The following is a 20849-nucleotide window of genomic DNA, read 5'->3' on the forward strand; positions in this document are numbered from 1 at the left end:
GAGGAACCTGTCACCATATCGTGAAGTGATGTGTGGTGTATATGTGTGCCATGACTATCATTCAGCTCTGGAGGCCGCCATTGTGTGAGTATTGGATGTGGTGATAGTTCCAGGGGCAGAGAAGACCTGTACAGCCTCCCATAGAGACACACCTGTCCCGGAACCATCACCACTTCCAGCAGTGAGGCTGGGGACTCCTCCAGTACCGGATGAGATGGTCAGATGTGTGCAGGTACAGCTGTACTAACATTAAAAATACTGATTATATTCTTCTTAAAATAAAATTAAACCCTCAGGGTTATTTTAGCTTAGCACATTGAGCACCAAAAAAAAATCCCCATTAACCTATTTGGTAAAATTCTTATCCCAGTATTGCAGTTTACAATTTTTAATGTAGCTGGCTCCTGCTATCTCAGTACTGCTTCCCTAAACTTCTGGTCTTCACAGGAAATAATTAACAGTGAGCAGTACATTTTCCAGCCAGTCTGTTTGCTTGAAGAAGGTGTGGGGAGGAGGTGAAGGAGAAATACTAGGGTGGGGGAGGATTAGGATGGAGGAGCAGAGGAGTGCCTTGCCATCCTAGGCTAAGGGGCTGTGTGTTTCTATTGATTGACACTGTGTAGGGAGACACAACTCTAGTCCCTGAATGCAAGGGTGGCTCCATAGGTTGCTGCAAGAGAAAGGAACCACCCTTAAACAGAAATCCTGGAGCAGCAGTCATGGCACCAACTAAAATTGGAGCATAGGTAAGGATTAAAAGATGAAGAAGCTGTATACTTAGTAAGAGATAAAATCCGCTGCTAAAAGTGTTACAAATTGCAGGGTGTAATGTCACTTTAAAGCCAAGAAACTGAAAATATGACTGGAATATATGAGAGAGTGACTGACTGGTTAAATTGACTATGGACTGCTAAGCCCTAAAGCTCCATCAAGTAGCCTTCTTACCAGCCTTCCCTTGCAGCACCTGGGGGGGGGGGGGGGTGGGGGGGCTCTGAACCCAGTTATCACTCAGGACATTGCCTACTTGATGTTTGGATACTTATATTAAATATTGATTTCCTCCAGTGTCTCGGTTTACCACTCACAGTCCAAATATTCAGGCAGAATAAATGACTTGTTGTGACAAAGCTGACCATACCGGGTTCACTATTATTGTGTATTACTGTAGTGGATACAACCAGTCCACTTAGCCAAGCATGGGTGGAAAATGTGTTTGTGTCCCCTGCAAAGCATTGTGTGATTGTTAAAATTTAGAGAATAATTAAGGTATTCCCATCATTTGCTATTTCTAACAATTTACTCTTCCAGAGCTCTTCTCTCCTCCAGAAATAAAAGTGATCCCGTCCAGGGTAATAGAAGGAGATGAGATGACGGTGAGATGTGACTACAGACTGGATCCGCTCAGAGGCGGCACAGAGCTGCACTTTGCCTTCTACAGAGATGGACGGACTGTGCAGGGATACAATGTATCTGATACATACAGAGTGCGGTCATCTCAGCTGGAGGATTCTGGGAATTATACCTGTGAAGTGAGGACGGCGTCTGACACTGTGAGGAAGATGAGTGATGAGATCTATATACAGATATATGGTGAGGGTGTAACCCTAAATGAATGCCTATTGTCCAATCATACATTATCCTTATATACACTTTTCATTTCTTTCTATTCACAAGTGGAGGGAATAGAAATTCATACTGACCAATCATTGTCATCCTTTCCTCTTCCAGAGATCTCCCATCATTTGCTATTTCTAACAATTTCCTCTTCCAGAGCTCTTCTCTCCTCCAGAAATAAAAGTGACCTTGTCCGGGGTAATAGAAGGAGATGAGATGACGGTGAGATGTGACACCAGACTGGATCCGCTCAGAGGCGGCACAGAGCTGCACTTTGCCTTCTACAGAGATGGACGGACTGTGCAGGGATACAATGTATCTGATACATACAGAGTGCGGTCATCTCAGCTGGAGGATTCTGGGAAATATACCTGTGAAGTGAGGACGGCATCTGACACTGTGAGGAAGATGAGTGATGGGCTCTATATAAAGATACACGGTGAGAACATAAACACAAATCAATGCTTATGGTTCAATTAGACATTTTCCTTATATACACTTTTAATTTCTTTATTCCCTGACAGTCACATGTTGAGGTAATATGAATCATACTGACCAGTCATTGTCATCCTTTCCTCTTCCAGAATTTTTTCCTCCAGAAATAAAAGTGACCCTGTCTATGGTAAAAGAAGGAGATGAGATGACGGTGAAATGTGACACCAGACTGGATCCGCTCAGAGGCGGCACAAACCTAAGATTTGCCTTCTACAGAGATGGACGGACTGTGCGGGAATACAATGTATCTGATACATACAGAGTATGGTCAGCTCAGTTGGAGGATTCTGGGAATTATACCTGTGATGTGAGGAAGAGATCTGGCTCTGTGAAGAAGAAAAGTAATGGGTTCTATATTCAGATTCATGGTAAGGATGTAAATGTGAGTCAATGAGAACTCCAGGCATTGGCAGAAAACACTTTCAGCTTTCCGACGGTCCAGTTTATGGTGCCACCAGATTAGTTGCAATGCCTTCTGGAGTCTAAGGGTAGATTAAAAGCATAATTAATGTTCCTACCTGTAGCTTGTGTTTTTCATCTGAATAAGATGTGCATTGATCCTGTGGTGTCTTGGTGTCATTTGGTTGACCTGTACACAAAGCCTATAGTAGAGGTAATCTTCAAATTCTGGTGTCAGAGGTTTCTGCTTAAGTTCAAACATGAGGCATAGCATTGCACAGATTAAAGCATGACCTCTGTCTGCAGACTGAGAACTGGCTGTTTCTGTGAAAAACCTACATATGCCACAATCCCCAGGTCTCTCAGTCTAGTGCTCTGCAGGTGAGAGCCACACAGTAATTAGATCTGACACAGACACAAACAGACAGAGCAATTAACAGGGAAATCCCCATGCAGTCTGATGGTATCATAAACCGGAGGTGTGATTCCTCTTTAAATCTTCAGTAAATCTTCTATGGATCTTCTAAGACAGTGCAGAAATAGGAAAAGGGGGCTGCTTACCAGATTTGATGGATCCCCACCACAGAAATCATGCGAGCCTGAACAAACTTCTCTCGGGGTCAGGAACAGCTGGTCTTTGAGTAGAGACAGACTTCCCTCCACGCCTGGTAGTTGAAATTTCAGAGGCGGCAGTCAGGAACACTCTCCTCCATTAGCTGCTCCAGCAAGACCACTCGTAGCAGTAAATAGTATATTTTAAAAGAAAAAGAGGCGCTTCATTGTGCAGTAGTTTAAAATGCTTTAATCCATGAATGGACAACTGACATCAAAGTATTGGCAGGGTAAAACACTGTAGCAATTAAAAAACACAGCCGACGCTGAAGCCGATCAGCTGAGAGTGTGGTGACGTCAGGTCCTCTGGCTCCACCCAACATACGTTTCTCCTAAACAGGCATCGACTGGGAGAGGAGGCTATGGCCAGACGTCACCCACCACACCTTTAAATACCTCAGTGCATCGTTGACACAGGAAATGGATTTGGGATCACATCCTGCACAGCCCACTATGTACATGGACATGAAACCAACCATCCTCCTTGTCAGCCAAAAAATTAGTATGTACTAGCTAGAGCACATCACATATAGTGTATATAGTTTCATAAACCATAATATGTTACAACCAAAGCGATATATTCAGAGTTCTATTGCTAAAACATAACGAATATAGCATTTTACAGTGAAGCATTCACTATAGAATTCGCCCCACTGGAAAATATATCACCATGTATAAATCTGACATTTATCATGGAAACAAGCTGATAGACATAAATAGGTAAAAATATAAAAATATAAAAAATATTATTTACTTTATTCTAAAACCAATAGAACAGGAAAATTATTTATAAATTCCTTAACCCATGTCTATGAGCCAAAGTCATCCAGAGGAATTTACTATGAAATAGGGACAACATCTGAATATGTGTTAAAATTAATTGTCCCAAAAATCCAACAATCCCCATGCAACCAAAAATTACTAATATAATTCCTTTGTTACAGGAAAGGAAGGAGACAGTGGTTCCCTGACATATGATTATGTGCTTTAGCCGCTCACAACAACATGTTATAGGCAAGTGCAGCACACAGTCATATATCCTACCAATTCCGTGCAAGGAAGGTGGGATGCCGAAACTTCAATTAAAAATATTGTACTGGAGGATAGTGGCAGTGTTAGCAGCCCCATTCGGATCTATGTGAAATCGTACCTCAAAAATGCCTCAAAACAAGGGGACATCTGCTTCCCCCCTTAACTATTATTTATATAGCAGTTTATGTCCCGCTCGATGTTGAGGCCCCAGGGGCTGTAGCACTGCATGTCAAATATCCATCGAGTTTCTCTACGCGAGATATGGCGTTTTAAATTATTTCCCCTCCAGTGAGGGGTATATTCCTCGATGGCAATGACTTTTAGGAGGGATGGATCTCGATTATGAACTTGGCGTAAATGCTATGAAACACTATGTCCAATAAATCCTCTCCTGCTGTTGGACAAGTGTTCGTCAATTCTGATTCTAAGGGCACGGGTGGTCCTACCGATGTACTGGAACCCACATGGGCAACTAAGGAGGTATATTACCCCATAGTTCCACATGTGATGAAGTCCTTGATATGGTAGGTCTTAAAAGTAACAAATGATGTAAAAGTAAAACTTTTCAAGGTTTGTGACGATCTACAGACCGCACAGCCTTTGCAAGGAAAAAAGCCTTTCAAATGGCCAAACATTTGTACCTTCAGGGGAGGGTCAATAACACTGGGTGCCAAAAAGTCCTTTCGATTTTGATTTCTTCTGTACAGAACTTTGGGATGATCAGGGAGCTCCGGGCCCAGAACCTTATCGCACTTTAGAAACTACTAATAACTACTCACTGCAGCCACAACATGTGAACCCATCATTACAAGGTGAGACAAACAAACATGGAATATTCTACACTAATATATACCGTATTTATCGGCGTATAACACGCGCCGGCGTATAACACGCACCCAAGTTAAGGAGGGAATTTTAAGGAAAAAAACTTTTAGGAGTAAAGTTTAAGGAAGAAAAACTTACATTAAAATGCCCATCAATGCAGCGTTATCGGTGTCCATCTGCAGCCTTGTCAGTCAGTGCAGCCTTGCTCCAGTGTCCATTGCAGCCTTGTCAGTGCAGCTTTGCCCCAGTGCAGCCTTGTCAGTGCAGTCTTGTCAGTGCAGCCTTGTCAGTGCAGCAATGTCAGTGCAGCCATGTCAGTGCAGCTTTTCTCCAGTGCAGCCTTGCCCCAGTGCAGCTTTGCCCCCATGCAGCCTTGCCCCCAGTGCAGCTTTGCCCCCATGCAGCCTTGCCCCAGTGCAGCCTTGTCCCCAGTGCAGCCTTGTCCCCAGTGCAGCCTTGTCCCCAGTGCAGCCTTGTCCCCAGTGCAGCTTTGCCCCCATGCAGCCTTGTCCCCAGTGCAGCCTTGTCCCCAGTGCAGCCTTGCCCCCAGTGCAGCTTTGCCCCCGTGCAGCCTTGCCCCAGTACAGCCTTGCCCCCCCGTGCAGCCTTGCCCCCCCGTGCAGCTTTGTGGGATCGCCGCGATCCCTGCCGTCATACACAGCCCTGTGTAAATTTAAATATGGCGCCGAGACTGCAGGGACTCGGTGGAGCGCTGATACACATAGCCGAGAGTCCTCGGGTTTCCTCGGCGCCGCTTACAGTCCCGCCCAGTTCTGCCCTATGGGCGGGACTGTAAGCGGCGCCGAGAAAACCCGAGGACTCTCGGCTATGTGTAGCTCCGCTCCGCCGAGTCCCTGCAGTCTCGGCGCCGTATTTGAATTTCCACATGGCTGTGTATGTCGGCGGCGATCGCGGCAATTGCCGCGATCGCTCCGATCACACACAATTGGGGGGGGATCGGCCTATAACACGCACCCACGATTTTCCCCTGATTTTCAGGGGAAAAAAGTGCGTGTTATATGCCGATAAATACTGTACGGTAGTTAAAACCACAAAAACATTTGATAGTGTACAGTACCTTTAAAGAAACTTATGCTTTGGCTAACTCTGACTACAGTCCATTAAAATCTATCTAGCCTTTTGCTGTGACCAGAGTGCAATGTGCAGCATCCAAATAGGAAAACTATTGTGTTGGTTGGCTGTGCTGAGAGCAGCCAAGATCAAACCAAGCTCAGACATCTTTTAAAAATCCGTAACTTTTACTTTTAAAGCAATAAACTTCAGCTTTGTTAAGGTAAAAAAATCCCTCTGGATCAACGATATGTACAATGTATTACAAGGTGTCTGCAAACATTTTCCTATTCTGCACACACAGACATAGACCACACCACTGGACTTGGGGAAAATGAATGCTAAGTGAAAGTGAGAAATAGAAACTTTACACTGAGATCATGTTATTCATCCCATAATAGAAAAAAAAACTGCACCCCAAACATCCATCTCAGTATGGGAGCACTGAGCAAATGTCTATTTTCACCTAGTATAAAAAACATGTTCCTAAAAAGCATCTCTAACAATTTATGACATAAAGTATGTCAGCACTTTGCCATCACAGCTACATTATCTCACAAAAGTGAGTACACCCCTCACATTTTTGTAAATATTTTATTATATATCTTTTTATGTGACAACACTGAAGAAATGACACTTTTCTACAATGTAAAGTAGTGAGTGTACAGCTTGTATAACAGTGTACATTTTCTGTACCCTCAAAATAACTCAACACACAGCCATTAATGTCTAAACCTCTGGTAACAAAAGTGAGTACACCCCTAAGTGAAAATGTCCAAATGTGGCCCAAAGTGTCAATATTTTGTGTGGCCACCATTATTTTCCAGCACTGCCTTAACCTTCCTGGGCATGTAGTTCACCAGAGCTTCACAGGTTGCCACTGGAGTCCTCTTCCACTCCTCCATGATGACATCACAGAGCTGGTGGATGTTAGAGACCTTGCGCTCCTCCACCTTCCGTTTCAGGATGCCTCACAGATGCTCAATAGGGTTGAGGTCTGGAGACACGCTTCGCCAGTCCATCACCTTTACCCTCAGCATCTTTAGCAAGGCAGTGGTCATCTTGGAGGTGTGTTTGGGGTCGTTATGTTGGAATACTGCCCTGCGGCCCAGTCTCCGAAGGGAGGGGATCATGCTCTGCTTCAGTATGTCACAGTACATTTTGGTATTCATGGTTCTCTCAACGAACTGTAGCTCCCCAGCACTCATGTAACCCCAGACCATGACCCTTCCACCACCATGCTTGACTGTAGGCAAGACACACTTGTCTTTGTACTCCTCACCTGGTTGCTGCCACACAGGATTGACACCATCTGAACCAAATAAGTTTATCTTTGGCTCATCAGATCACAGGACATGGTTCCAGTAATCCATGTCCTTAGTCTGCTTGTCTTCAGCAAACTGTTTGCGGGCTTTCTTGTGCATCATCTTTAGAAGAGGCTTCCTTCTGGAATGACCAATTTGATGCAGTGTGCGGCGTATGGTCTGAACACTGACAGGCTGAACCCCCCACCCCTCCAACCTCTGCAGTAATGCTGGCAGCACTCATACGTCTATTTCCCAAAGACAACCTCCAAATATGACGCTGAGCACATGCACTCAACTTCTTTGGTGGACCATGGTGAGGCCTGTTCTGAGTGGAACCTGTCCTGTTAAACCACTGTATGGTCTTGGTCACCAGGCTGCAGCTCAGTTTCAAGGTCTGGGCAGTCTTCTTATAGCCTAGGCCATCTTTATATAGAGCAAAAATTATTTTTTCAAATCCTCAGAGAGTTCTTTGCATGAGGTGCCATGTTGAACTTCCAGTGACCAGTATGAGAGAGTGAGAGTGGTAACACCAAATGTAACACACCTGATCCCCGTTCACACCTGAGACCTTGTAACACTAATGAGTCATATGACACCGGGGAGGGAAAATGGCTAATTGGGCCCAATTTGGACATTTTCACTTAGGGGTGTACTCACTTTTGTTGCCAGCGGTTTAAACATTATTGGCTGTGTGTTGAGTTATTTTAAGGGGACAGCAAATTTACACTGTTATACAAGCTGTACACTCACTACTTTACATTGCAGCAAAGTGTCATTTCTTCAGTGTTGTCACAGATTTACAAAAATGTGAGGGATGTACTCACTTTTGTGAGATACTGTATGTGAGTTTTTTGGACATCTCATTCCAAAGCGATGACCATTAATGTTGAGTTGGTCCCCCTTTGTAGCTACAACATCCTCCCCCTCATCTGGGAAGGCTTCCACAAGACTTTTTGAGTGTGTTTATTGGAATTTGTGAGGTCTGGAACTGAGTAGGGTTGAGTTTATGGCTTTGTGCAAGACATTCGTGTTCCTCCACACCGCACTGGTCAAACCATGTCTATATGGAGCTGGCTTTGTGCTCAGGGGCACTGTCATGCTAGAACAGAGATCTGTAAGCTCATTCCACAAGGTTGAAAGTAATTAATTGTCCAAAATATTTTTGTTTGCTGTAGTATTAACAGTACCCTTCATTGGAAATAACTGAATTAACCCACTTACATAGTTACATAGTTGGTCAGGTTGAAAAAAGACACATGTCCATCCAGTTCAACCAAAAAAAAAAGAAACAAAAATACAATCGCATATACGCAATCCTTCACCCACAGTTGATCCAGAGGAAGGCACAAAAACCCCAGAAAAGCATGATCCCATTTGCTACAGCAGGGGAAAAATTCCTTTCCTGATGCCCCGAGATTCAATCAGATTTTCCCTGGATCAACTTTACCTATAAATGTTAGTACCCAGCTATATTATGTACATTTAGGAAAGAATCCAGGCCTTTTTAAAGCAAGCTACTGAGCTGGCCAGAACCACCTCTGGAGGGAGTCTATTCCACATTTTTACAGCTCTTACTGTGCAGAAACTTTTCCGTATTTGGAGATGAAATCTTTTTTCTTCTAGACGTAAAGAGTGCCCCCTTGTCCTCTGTGATGACCTTAAAGTGAATAACTCAACACCAAGTTCACTATATGGACCACTTACCATATGTATTTGTACATGTTGATCATATCCTCCTGAATCTCCTCTTCTCAAGAGAGGAGAATAGATTCATTTCCTCTAATCTTTCCTCATAGCTGAGCTCCTCTATACCTCTTATCAGTTTGGTTGCCCTTCTCTGCACTTTCTGCAGTTCCCTGATATCCTTTTTGAGAACTGGTTCCCAAAACTGAACTGCATATTCCAGATGAGGTCTTACTAATGATATGTACAGGGGCAAAATTATATCTCTCTCTCTGGAGTCCATACCTGTCTTATACAAGAAAGGATTTTGCTCGCCTTGGAAACTGCAGCTTGGCATTGCATGTTATTATTGAGCTTATAATCTACCAAAACCCCCAGATCCTTCTCCACCATTGATTCCTCCAGTTGTACTCCCCCTAGTATGTATGATGCATGCATATTCTTAGCCCCCAAGTGCAGGACTTTACATTTATCAGCATTAAACCTCATCTGCCACATAGTTGCCCAATTAGACAGTGCATTGAGGTCGGCATGTAAATTGGAGACATCCTGTAAGGACGTTATTCCACCGCATAAAAGGAATAAGATTATTCCCGCGCTATCATATATGGAGGACGGCTAAAACGGGAAAAGCTGCTAGCACCGATTCAGGTACACACCTAACCTTCAGAGTAAAAAGCATAAAAATAAATGATGCAGCGCTAATCCACAATAAACGACCATATATATAAAGGTGAATATAAAATCCTAGTAGCAAAAATTAATATCATAAAAAATATATAAATGAGTAAAACCAAAATGAGTGACAACAGGTGACAAAATACAAAACCTAATAATAGTTAGAATAATAAGTGGATGTAAGTCATAGGGGACTCTACATAATAATATACACCTAACAATAAAGTGATAAAACCATCAGGTAAAAATATATAAATCAAGAGGAATGGTATACAATATGTGCAAATGACGCTAAAAAAAGTGACACTGTGAAAAACGTGCAATAAGCAATGACAGTCATAAGGGTCTAAGCCCCTTATCAATAGGTGACAAATGTGCAAGAAACACCCATCCAAGTGGGTGAGGAATAATAAATAATAAATGTCCCAAACAGTAAGGTGCAAAACGTGCTAAACACAGAAAGTCCTTCAAAACTGAAATATGTGACAGCAACGGTTCAACATGCGGCCGTTGTAATAAACGTGCTCAATGTGGGTAACATCATAAGTGTCTTCATGTGAAAACACACATGTGGGTAATGGCCCCTTACCTTAAGGTAATAGGGCATGCGCGTATGGTCAATAAGCCTTTGGGGTGTCCACCTAGGGGCTCCAGCGCGTCCCTCACGGTCCTGGATCCGGGATGTAATCCCTCAAGTGTGATGCAGGGGAGGGGAGTATATAAAAAAGCAGGAAGGGTCCCAATAGTGTGATAACGTTTAAATCAATCTCTTTTATTAGTAATAGAACATAGGGTACTCACATCAAAATTTTAAAAACAGCGCTTTGAATCCGACAAGCGGCGAGCTCGTAAACCACTGGCAGTCTCTGTAGCCTGTCTCGTCCCTACGTATGACGTCACACCTCATGTGACTTCATCAGGGGATGCATACAGGCTAAAAACATGTCCTTAAATAGTCTAGTATAGGCGGCAATGGGCGGCCATTTTCCCAAAGTCTAGTGTAATATATTACGGTGGCCATTTTCTTGGGGCCGCGCGGTGCAATGTAAGTCTATGGTGAGCTATAATGTGTGCTGTCAGCTGATTTCTGGAGCCAATAGACAGCAGCAATCCAGTGTGAACAACTCACACTGTCAGCAGAGGGGGACAAGAGTGAATATAGCAAACATCAAACCGCTGTAACAGAGGTTTGGAGAGGCAAAAGAAATATTTATAAATTATGAAAGGGTATATCGAAATGACTAAAAATGGACTATATCTACAGTGAATCAGATGCATTCACCAGACTAGGTGGCATATGAAAAACGCGCGCCAGCGCTTCATACAAGCCTCTGTGGGGGGGCATATGAATAATGTAAAAACAAAAAAAATGTAAATACTGGGAAACTAAAAAAGGGGGAGGGGGAAGAGAGAAGCGATAAAGACTGGCAGCAGGCTTCATTAATAAATGTAAACATATATCTGGAACAAACTAGAACACACATTAGATGGTGCAACGTGAATAAATATCAAAGAAGTAATACACAGTAGAATAGTAATGCATTGAAATAAAAATAAAATAAAATGAGACATAGAGAAAGACCAGCAATCCTGTAAAAACAACTAATGGTGCGATACTTTTAGAGATAAGGGTGCAATTCCTGCTCATGTATGTAATAAATATTAAAAATTAAAACAGGTGCCCCAAAAGAAACTGGTCCATAACTTGGCGATTTAAAAACACCAAGGTGTAGGGTAAGATCTGAGATATATGAGACAATCAAAGAGAGAAATATCTGGAAAATAAGAGAATAAAAGAAATAAAAAATAAAACATAAAAATAAGAATATATACACAGAGAATGTAATTCTATATATGTATATATAGAAAAATTGTAAACAAAGGATTACATTATAGGGCGGAGGTGGGAACCCTATACAAGATGTATAAGCAATAAAGATTAAGATATTAATATAGAGGATTTCAAAACTTATTTGGTTAAAAAGAACTCGTTCAAGCAAAAATAGAGGGGATGTAAAGACTAAAAACAGAATTTAAAATCTAAAAATCACTCAGGAAACAGTTGAGGTCAAACTCAATATTCAGGCTGCGGGGCCAGAAAGTGTCTAGGGTGAAAATCCATTTTGATTCAAGTTTACTTAGAGTTCTCACCTCATGACCACCCCGCCAGTGCCTGGTATATGGGGTAATGCCCCAGAAAGTGAGATGGGTGGGATCTTTATTATGGCATGTCAGGAAATGTTTGGACACGCAGTGTTTGTCATATCCATTAATGATATTTTTGACATGTTCCTTAATGCAAACTTTAAGGGGTCTTTTTGTACGACCTACGTACTGAAGGCCACAACTACATTCAAGTACGTATACAGCCCCTTTGGTGTTACAGCAAATAAAGTCTTTAATATCGTGGCTCTCTCCTGTACTGGTTGAGGTAAACTGAAACACCTTTTGATTCGGGTGTTTGGTCCTCAAGCACGCATAACAGCGTTTACACGGAAAAAATCCATTCCCAGTGAAAAAAGAGAACATTTTCTTTGGCAGATCCACAACATTCTTCACTACTAGGTCTCTAATTGTAGGTGCCCTTTTGTATATAAACTGCAGATTTTTTGGAAGGATACCTTGTAATTGGCTATCTCCCAATAGGATATGCCAGTGTCGCCTAATTATCTTTTCAATTTTTCTGTATTGTACGTTAAAATCCAGGATCAATGGTGTTCCTGATGCTGGAGGATAGCAACACATACACGAAGCTACTCAAGAACCCTGTATTTGGGTGCCGTAAGGCACTTGAGCAGGTTGTACATTTAGGGGCAAAGAAATCCATACTGAATAAAAAAGAGGCGAGATTCCTTATACCGGACTCCTGCCGTACGCCTATTATTTATTTATTACCCAAGATTCACAAGAATCGAACAGATCCACCACCCAGGCCGATAGTCAATGGCATTGAGTCACTGACATCTAGGATGGGCCAATATATTGATGTCTTCCTATAGCCAGCGGTTCAAAAAACAGAAGCGTACTTAAAGGATAGCAAGGAGATGCTACAAATTATAGAAAACATTCCGGGAGGAGATAGACCATGGGTTATGGCCACCGCCGATGTGTCATCTCTGTATACGATCATCCCCCACCACCGGGCATGTGAAGCGGCGAAATGGGGCCTGAGGAAATTTACCACACTCCTATGTATACAGAGAAAGTTCTTGATTAAATGTTTAGAATTCAGCTTGAAAAACAATTATTTCTGGTACAATAAGTCATACTACCATCAACAGACCGGGGTCGCCATGGGAGCAAGATTCGCCCCAAGCATAGCTGGCCTCTTCATGGCACAGTGGGAAGAATACAATGTCTTCAGTGAGAGACCAAGACAGTTGGCTATATACAAAAGATATATAGATGACATTTTTATACTGTGGGAAGGAGAAGCAAGTGAGCTAATTGAGTTTCTAGAACGACTTAATAACAATGATAGAAATATTGTACTCACGTGGGATGTCAGCCCAGAGAGAATTAACTTCCTGTATTTGGAGATTTCACTAGACAACTCCATCTTTAGCACTAAAACGCACTTTAAAGGAGTAGATAGGAACAGCTATCTCCCAATTGAAAGTTGTCACCACAAAAACTGGATTTTTAACATCCCAAAAGGCCAACTAATGCGGATAAAAAGAAATTGTACCAAAATAGAAACCTACTTCAAACAAGCCGAAAAAATGGGCGAGAGGTTCATGGCAAATGGCTACGATCGCCAATTTATCAAAACCCGGATTGCTGAAGTCACTAAACTTGATAGGAATGAATTAATTAAAGAAAAGACTATCCAAAAGAATCCAATTGAAGGGACACCACTGATCCTGGATTTTAACGTACAATACAGAAAAATTGAAAAGATAATTAGGCGACACTGGCATATTCTATTGGGAGATAGCCAATTACAAGGTATCCTTCCAAAAAATCCGAAGTTTATATACAAAAGGGCACCTACAATTAGAGACCTAGTAGTGAAGAATGTTGTGGATCCGCCAAAGAAAATGTTCTCTTTTTTCACTGGGAATGGATTTTTTCCGTGTAAACGCTGTTATGCGTGCTTGAGGACCAAACGCTCGAATCAAAAGGTGTTTCAGTTTACCTCAACCAGTACAGGAGAGAGCCACGATATTAAAGACTTTATTTGCTGTAACACCGAAGGGGCTGTATACGTACTTGAATGTAGTTGTGGCCTTCAGTATGTAGGTCGTACAAAAAGACCCCTTAAAGTTTGCATTAAGGAACATGTCAAAAATATCATTAATGGATATGACAAACACTGCGTGTCCAAACATTTCCTGACATGCCATAATAAAGATCCCACCCATCTCACTTTCTGGGGCATTACCCCATATACCAGGCACTGGCGGGGTGGTCATGAGGTAAGAACTCTAAGTAAACTTGAATCAAAATGGATTTTCACCCTAGACACTTTCTGGCCCCGCGGCCTGAATATTGAGTTTGACCTCAACTGTTTCCTGAGTGATTTTTAGATTTTAAATTCTGTTTTTAGTCTTTACATCCCCTCTATTTTTGCTTGAACGAGTTCTTTTTAACCAAATAAGTTTTGAAAACCTCTATATTAATATCTTAATCTTTATTGCTTATACATCTTGTATAGGGTTCCCACCTCCGCCCTATAATGTAATCCTTTGTTTACAATTTTTCTATATATACATATATAGAATTACATTCTCTGTGTATATATTCTTATTTTTATGTTTTATTTTTTATTTATTTTATTCTCTTATTTTCCGGATATTTCTCTCTTTGTTTGTCTCATATATCTCAGATCTTACCCTACACCTTGGCGTTTTTAAATCGCCAAGTTATGGACCAGTTTCTTTTGGGGCACCTGTTTTAATTTATAATATTTATTACATACATGAGCAGGGATTGCACCCTTATCTCTAAAAGTATTGCACCATTAGTTGTTTTTATAGGATTGCTGGTCTTTCTCTATGTCTCATTTTATTTTATTTTTATTTTAATGCATTACTATTCTACTGTGTATTACTTCTTTGATATTTATTCACGTTGCACCATCTAATGTGTGTTCTAGTTTGTTCCAGATATATGTTTACATTTATTAATGAAGCCTGCTGCCAGTCTTTATCGCTTCTCTCTTCCCCCTCCCCCTTTTTTAGTTTCCCAGTATTTACATTTTTTTCGTTTTTACATTATTCATATGCCCCCCCCCCCACAGAGGCTTGTATGAAGCGCTGGCGCGCGTTTTTCATATGCCACCTAGTCTGGTGAATGCATCTGATTCACTGTAGATATAGTCCGTTTTTAGTCATTTTGTTATACCCTTTCATAATTTATAAATATTTCTTTTGCCTCTCCAAACCTCTGTTACAGCGGTTTGATGTTTGCTATATTCACTCTTGTCCTCCTCTGCTGACAGTGTGAGTTGTTCACACTGGATTGCTGCTGTCTATTGGTTCCAGAAATCAGCTGACAGCACACATTATAGCTCACCGTAGACTTACATTGCACCGCGCGGCCCCAAGAAAATGGCCACCGTAATATATTACACTAGACTTCGGGAAAATGGCCGCCCATTGCCGCCTATACTAGACTATTTAAAGACATGTTTTTAGCCTGTATGCATCCCCTGATGAAGTCACGTGAGGTGTGACGTCACGCGTAGGGACGAGACAGGCTACAGAGACTGCCAGTGGTTTACGAGCTCGCCGCTCGTCGGATTCAAAGCGCTGTTTTTAAAATTTTGATGTGAGTACCCTATGTACTATTACTAATAAAAGAGATTGATTTAAACGTTATCACACTATTGGGACCCTTCCTGCTTTTTTATATACTCCCCTCCCCTGCATCACACTTGAGGGATTACATCCCGGATCCAGGACCGTGATGGACGCGCTGGAGCCCCTAGGTGGACACCCCAAAGGCTTATTGACCATACGCGCATGCCCTATTACCTTAAGGTAAGGGGCCATTACCCACATGTGTGTTTTCACACAAAGACACTTATGATGTTACCCACGTTGAGCACGTTTATTACAACGGCCGCATGTTGAACCATTGCTGTCACATATTTCAGTTTTGAAGGACTTTCTGTGTTTAGCACGTTTTGCACCTTACTGTTTGGGACATTTATTATTTATTATTCCTCACCCACTTGGATGGGTGTTTCTTGCACATTTGTCACCTATTGATAAGGGGCTTAGACCCTTATGACTGTCATTGCTTATTGCACGTTTTTCACAGTGTCACTTTTTTAGCGTCATTTGCACATATTGTATACCATTCCTCTTGATTTATATATTTTTACCTGATGGTTTTATCACTTTATTGTTAGGTGTATATTATTATGTAGAGTCCCCTATGACCTACATCCACTTATTATTCTAACTATTATTAGGTTTTGTATTTTGTCACCTGTTGTCACTCATTTTGGTTTTACTCATTTATATATTTTTTATGATATTTATTTTTGCTACTAGGATGTTATATTCACCTTTATATATATGGTCATTTATTGTGGATTAGCGTTGCATCATTTATTTTTATGCTATTCCACCACATAGTTTGGTGTCATCTGCAAAGACTGAAATGGTACTTTTGATTCCAGACTCAATATCATTTATAAAGATATTAAAAAGTAAGGGTCCCAGCACTGAACCTTGGGGTACACCACTGATAACCTTAGACCATTCAGAGTAAGAATCATTAATCACTACTCTCTGAATTCTGTCCTTTAGCCAGTTTTCTATCCATTTACAAATTGACACTTTGCGCCGGCCGTACACTTTTATGCAACCTCTCAGAGGGTGAGCTTTAATGCTGAGTAGCTGCCCATATGCGTCCCTATGTAAACACTTTACCGTGTTGAGAGTGCGCTCCTTGCACACTCCCAGCACAGTAAACAGCTGGTATTGGAAAGCTCCCGATGCAAGGGAGATTTGCAATCATTTACCAATCACAGGCGTCACATGACTGGAATGCCCGCCTCTGCCTGCTGGCATTTAGAACCTCTTAAAGGGCCAGGAGGTGGCGGCAGGAAGGGGTTAATCAATTGGAGGGTGTCATCGTACGTTAGACCATATAAGTAGGTATGATGGACAGATGTCAACAAACATTTGGTCATACAGTGTATTTCATTATGTTTTACATACCACAGCTTGTACCGGTTGACCCTTGTTTTCTAAAATGTTCCTCTGGGCAATGCTGTGTTATCAGGTTTGAACTCCTATTGCTCAGAGTTTTTCATACTGACCCTTTGTTTGTAACAGTCTTAAAAGAGAAGTTTGGAATGTTTTTTTTTTATAAATCATACTTACCTAGGTGAATGCAGCAACGGTCCGATGCTGCATCTGTCCCCCGCAGGCTTTAAGACTAAGAACTGAGCAATCAAACATCGCTGATCATTCAGAGCTCCGTGAGCAGAGAGTTGGTGACTGATTAGTCCCCAGCTGTCTTCTCTGCCTCCCTTGCTCACTGGAGCGGTGAGCTGTGGATGGGAGTGGGAGCGGCCAGCTCAGGCAGTCAGAGGCTTGTTGAGAGGCTGAGCCAGGTTCTGGTCCAGACAACAGGGTGGATCCTGAAAAAGTGAGTGAAAAAGATGAAAAATGATGACGAGGGCAGCAAGGCCTGTGTCTATATACCGCTTGTTCGGCTACCCACTTGTGCGCAGGAGCATTTTTCTTCATCTATGGATCCTGACCATATGGTCATGACCTTTCCCCAGCCTGTACCGGCTCTGTGATGTCAGCTGACAGCGGGCTTTAGTCTGCTGTCTGCTGAAAACAGGTTACAGGAGTGCAGAACTACTGTACCACTGTTATCCACAGGAGAAGTACAGCCATTTGAGCTTTCCCCATACTTCTCCTTTAACTGTTCAATCTGGCTTCCTCTCACGATTCCAAAATATACTGAAAATTGCATTGGTTTTTGACCAAAACTTGCCCTCATATTTCTATGTGACAATACACTACAGTGTAAGCACCACTAGGGTAGGGACTTGTGTGGACAATTCTATGTACTTTGTAAAGTACTGTGTTGGTGTTACAGTATATAAATGTAGCAAATAAATATACCTATGGGTTAGAGCTAGGGTGTAACAACCTAACTCCAACAAATTACAATTGTCATGATACCCTCTTCCAGAGCTCTTCTCCCCTCCAGAAAGAAAAGTGACCTCATCCTGGAGTCACACGTTGAGGGAATAGGACTCATACTGACCAATCGTTGTCATCCTTTCCTCTTCCAGAGCTCTTCTCTCCTCCAAAAATAAAAGTGACCCCGTCCAGGGTAATAGAAGGAGATAACATGACGGTGAGATGTGACACCAGACTGGATCTGCCCAGAGGCGGCACAGAGCTGCACTTCGCCTTCTACAGAGATGGACGGACTGTGCGGGGATACAATGTATCTGATACATACAGAATGCAATCAGCCCAAATGAAGGATTCTGGGAATTATACCTGTGATGTGAGGACGAGGTCTGACACTCTGAGGAAGATGAGTGATGGGTTCCATATTCAGATACACGGTGAGCTTGAAAAATTGAATTAGCCTCTGATCTGTACATGTTCTGTCTCTAATATCACTTTATACAATAGACATTCCCCCTGAGACCCAGTCTATATTGATAGTTTGGCAACTTGCTGACTTGAGAAGATCCACAGGCAGTGTTAACCCACCAAAATGACGGAAAATCCATTGTAGCTTATTCCAGGCTCCAGGATGTTTTTAGGGTTTTTCTTTTCTTGCAGTTGAAAAGTCATTTTGATCTAAAAGCCTCCCGATTCTCCAGAAAGAGAAATTAACATGGCACACAGAGAAGAAGGGAGTTCCTAGCTAAGGGCTGATATAACACTATAGTGAAGTAGGGTCTACAGGAACATACCAAAACTCAATAAATTACTATAAACAGAATGCTACGGCAGTACAGTATAATTATAAATTGGTAATATAAAAGTACATTACATATATAAGACAATTCCAATCCAGCATAATTAGAACAAAGGGGCCTACAGACATTAAAGAATGATCCTCTGAAGATTCTCATTTATCCAGGTCATGGTATAGTTAGTGTCAATTTCTTAATGTTGAAGACCCCATCTCCCTCATACTGGATCAATCCTCCCTAAACAGTGGTAGGGGCCTTCAGCAGTATATATTACCCATAAATAACACGGTTTTAACAACTTTACCCCAATGATTTAACAATAATTTACACCTTCAGCCTAACCCAGACAATTAAGGACGAGGAACAATACTGTGAGGAAGATGAGCGATGGGCTCCATATCTGGTGTGAGAACTTGCTTCAAATATTAGAGCTTTAAAGGAAAAAGCCACATGCTTTTCTTCTTTTTAAGTGCTTTTCTGATTCAATTGTCATGATACCCTCTTCCAGAGCTCTTCTCCCCTCCAGAAAGAAAAGTGACCTCATCCTGGAGTCACACGTTGAGGGAATAGGACTTATACTGACCAATCCTTGTCATCCTTTCCTCTTCCAGAGATCTTCTCTTCGCCAAAAATAAAAGTGACCCCGTCCAGGGTAATAGAAGGAGATGAGATGACGGTGAGATGTGACACCAGACTGGATCCGCTCAGAGGCAGCACAGAGCTGCACTTTGCCTTCTACAGAGATGGATGGACTGTGCGGGGATACAATGTATCTGATACATACAGAGTGCGGTCATCTCAGCTGGAGGATTCTGGGAAATATACCTGTGAAGTGAGGACGAGGTCTGACACTGTGAGGAAGATGAGTGATGGGATCCATATTCAGATACAAGGTGAGCTTGAAAAATTGAATAAGCCTCTGATCTGTACAACTTCTGTCTCTAATATCACTTTATACAAAAGACATTCCTCCTGAGACCCAGTCTATATTGATAGTTTGGCAACTTGCTGACTCGAGAAGATCCACAGGCAGTGTTAACCCACCAAAATGACGCAAAATCCATTGTAGTTTATTCCAGGCTCCAGGATGTTTTTAGGGATTTTTTTTCTTGCAGGTGAAAAGACATTTTGATCTAAAAGCCTCCTGATTCTCCAGAAAGAGAGACTAACATGACACACAGAGAAGAAGGGAGTTCCTAGCTAAGAGCTGATATAACACTATAGTGAAGTAGGGTCTACAGGAACATACCAAAACTCAATAAATGACTATAAACAAAATGCTTTGGCAGCACAGTATAATTATAAATTGGTAATATAAAAGTACATTACATATATAAGACAATTCCAATCCAGCATAATTAGAACAAAGGGGCCTACAGACTATAAAGAATATTCCTCTAAAGATTCTCATTTATCCAGGTCATGGTAGTTAGTTAGTTGTCAGTTATGCCGTGTACACACGAGCGCACTTTCGACGGACTGAACCCCGAAGGACTTTTTGACGGACTTTCGATGGAGTTCCGATAGAGTCCCGACGGAGTTCCGACGCAACGGACTTGCCTACACACGATCACACCAAAGTCCGACTGATTTGAAGGTGATGACGTACGACCGGACTAGAATTAGGAAGTTCATAGCCAGTAGCCAATAGCTACCCTTGCTTCGTTCGTCCATCGGACTAGCATACAGACGAACTGATTTTTCGACCGGACTCGAGTCCATCGGAAAGATGTTCTGTTTCTAAAGTCCGTCTGATTTTTCGACAGCAAAGGTCCGATGAAGCCCACACACGATCGAATTGTCCGGCGGATTCGTTCTGTCGGACCTTTGCTGTCAAAAAGTCCGGTCGTGTGTAGACGGCATTAGTTACATTTAGCTGGACTTTTCTTAATGTTGAAGACCTCATACTGGATCAATCCTCCCTAAATAGTGGTAGGGGCCTTCAGCCCTATAAATTACCAATAGATAACACGGTTTTAACAACTTTACCCCAATGATTTGACAATAATTCACACCTTCAGCCTTTGTAACCCAGACGATTAAGGACGAGGAACAATACTGCGAGGAAGATGAGCGATGGGCTCCATATCTGGTGTGAGAACTTGCTTCAAATATTAGAGCTTTAAAAGAAAAAGCCACATACTTTTCTTCTTTTTAAGTGCTTTTCTAGTCCAATGTTATTAAAAGAAAGTCCAGAAATCAAAAATCTACAAATTTCCCCC

The 20849-nt window shown here is 41.9% G+C and overlaps 2 protein-coding genes across 2 annotated transcripts in view; both read left to right on the forward strand.

Moving 5' to 3' along the window:
* LOC141116705 (low affinity immunoglobulin gamma Fc region receptor II-c-like) overlaps positions 1–20849 on the forward strand; it is a 179514-nt gene that overhangs the window by 35374 nt on the left and 123291 nt on the right. The gene's annotated exons all lie outside the window — the stretch shown is intronic.
* Positions 223–20725, forward strand: LOC141117550 (Fc receptor-like protein 6). The gene is made up of 6 exons (XM_073610458.1): positions 223–232; positions 1309–1590; positions 1772–2053; positions 2199–2477; positions 4860–4964; positions 20649–20725. The coding sequence occupies exons 1-6, from the start codon at positions 223–225 to the stop codon at positions 20723–20725; spliced, it is 1035 nt and encodes a 344-aa protein (XP_073466559.1).

Source organism: Aquarana catesbeiana, linkage group LG13, assembly GCF_042186555.1.
Source record: "Aquarana catesbeiana isolate 2022-GZ linkage group LG13, ASM4218655v1, whole genome shotgun sequence".
Taxonomy (NCBI): domain Eukaryota; kingdom Metazoa; phylum Chordata; class Amphibia; order Anura; family Ranidae; genus Aquarana; species Aquarana catesbeiana.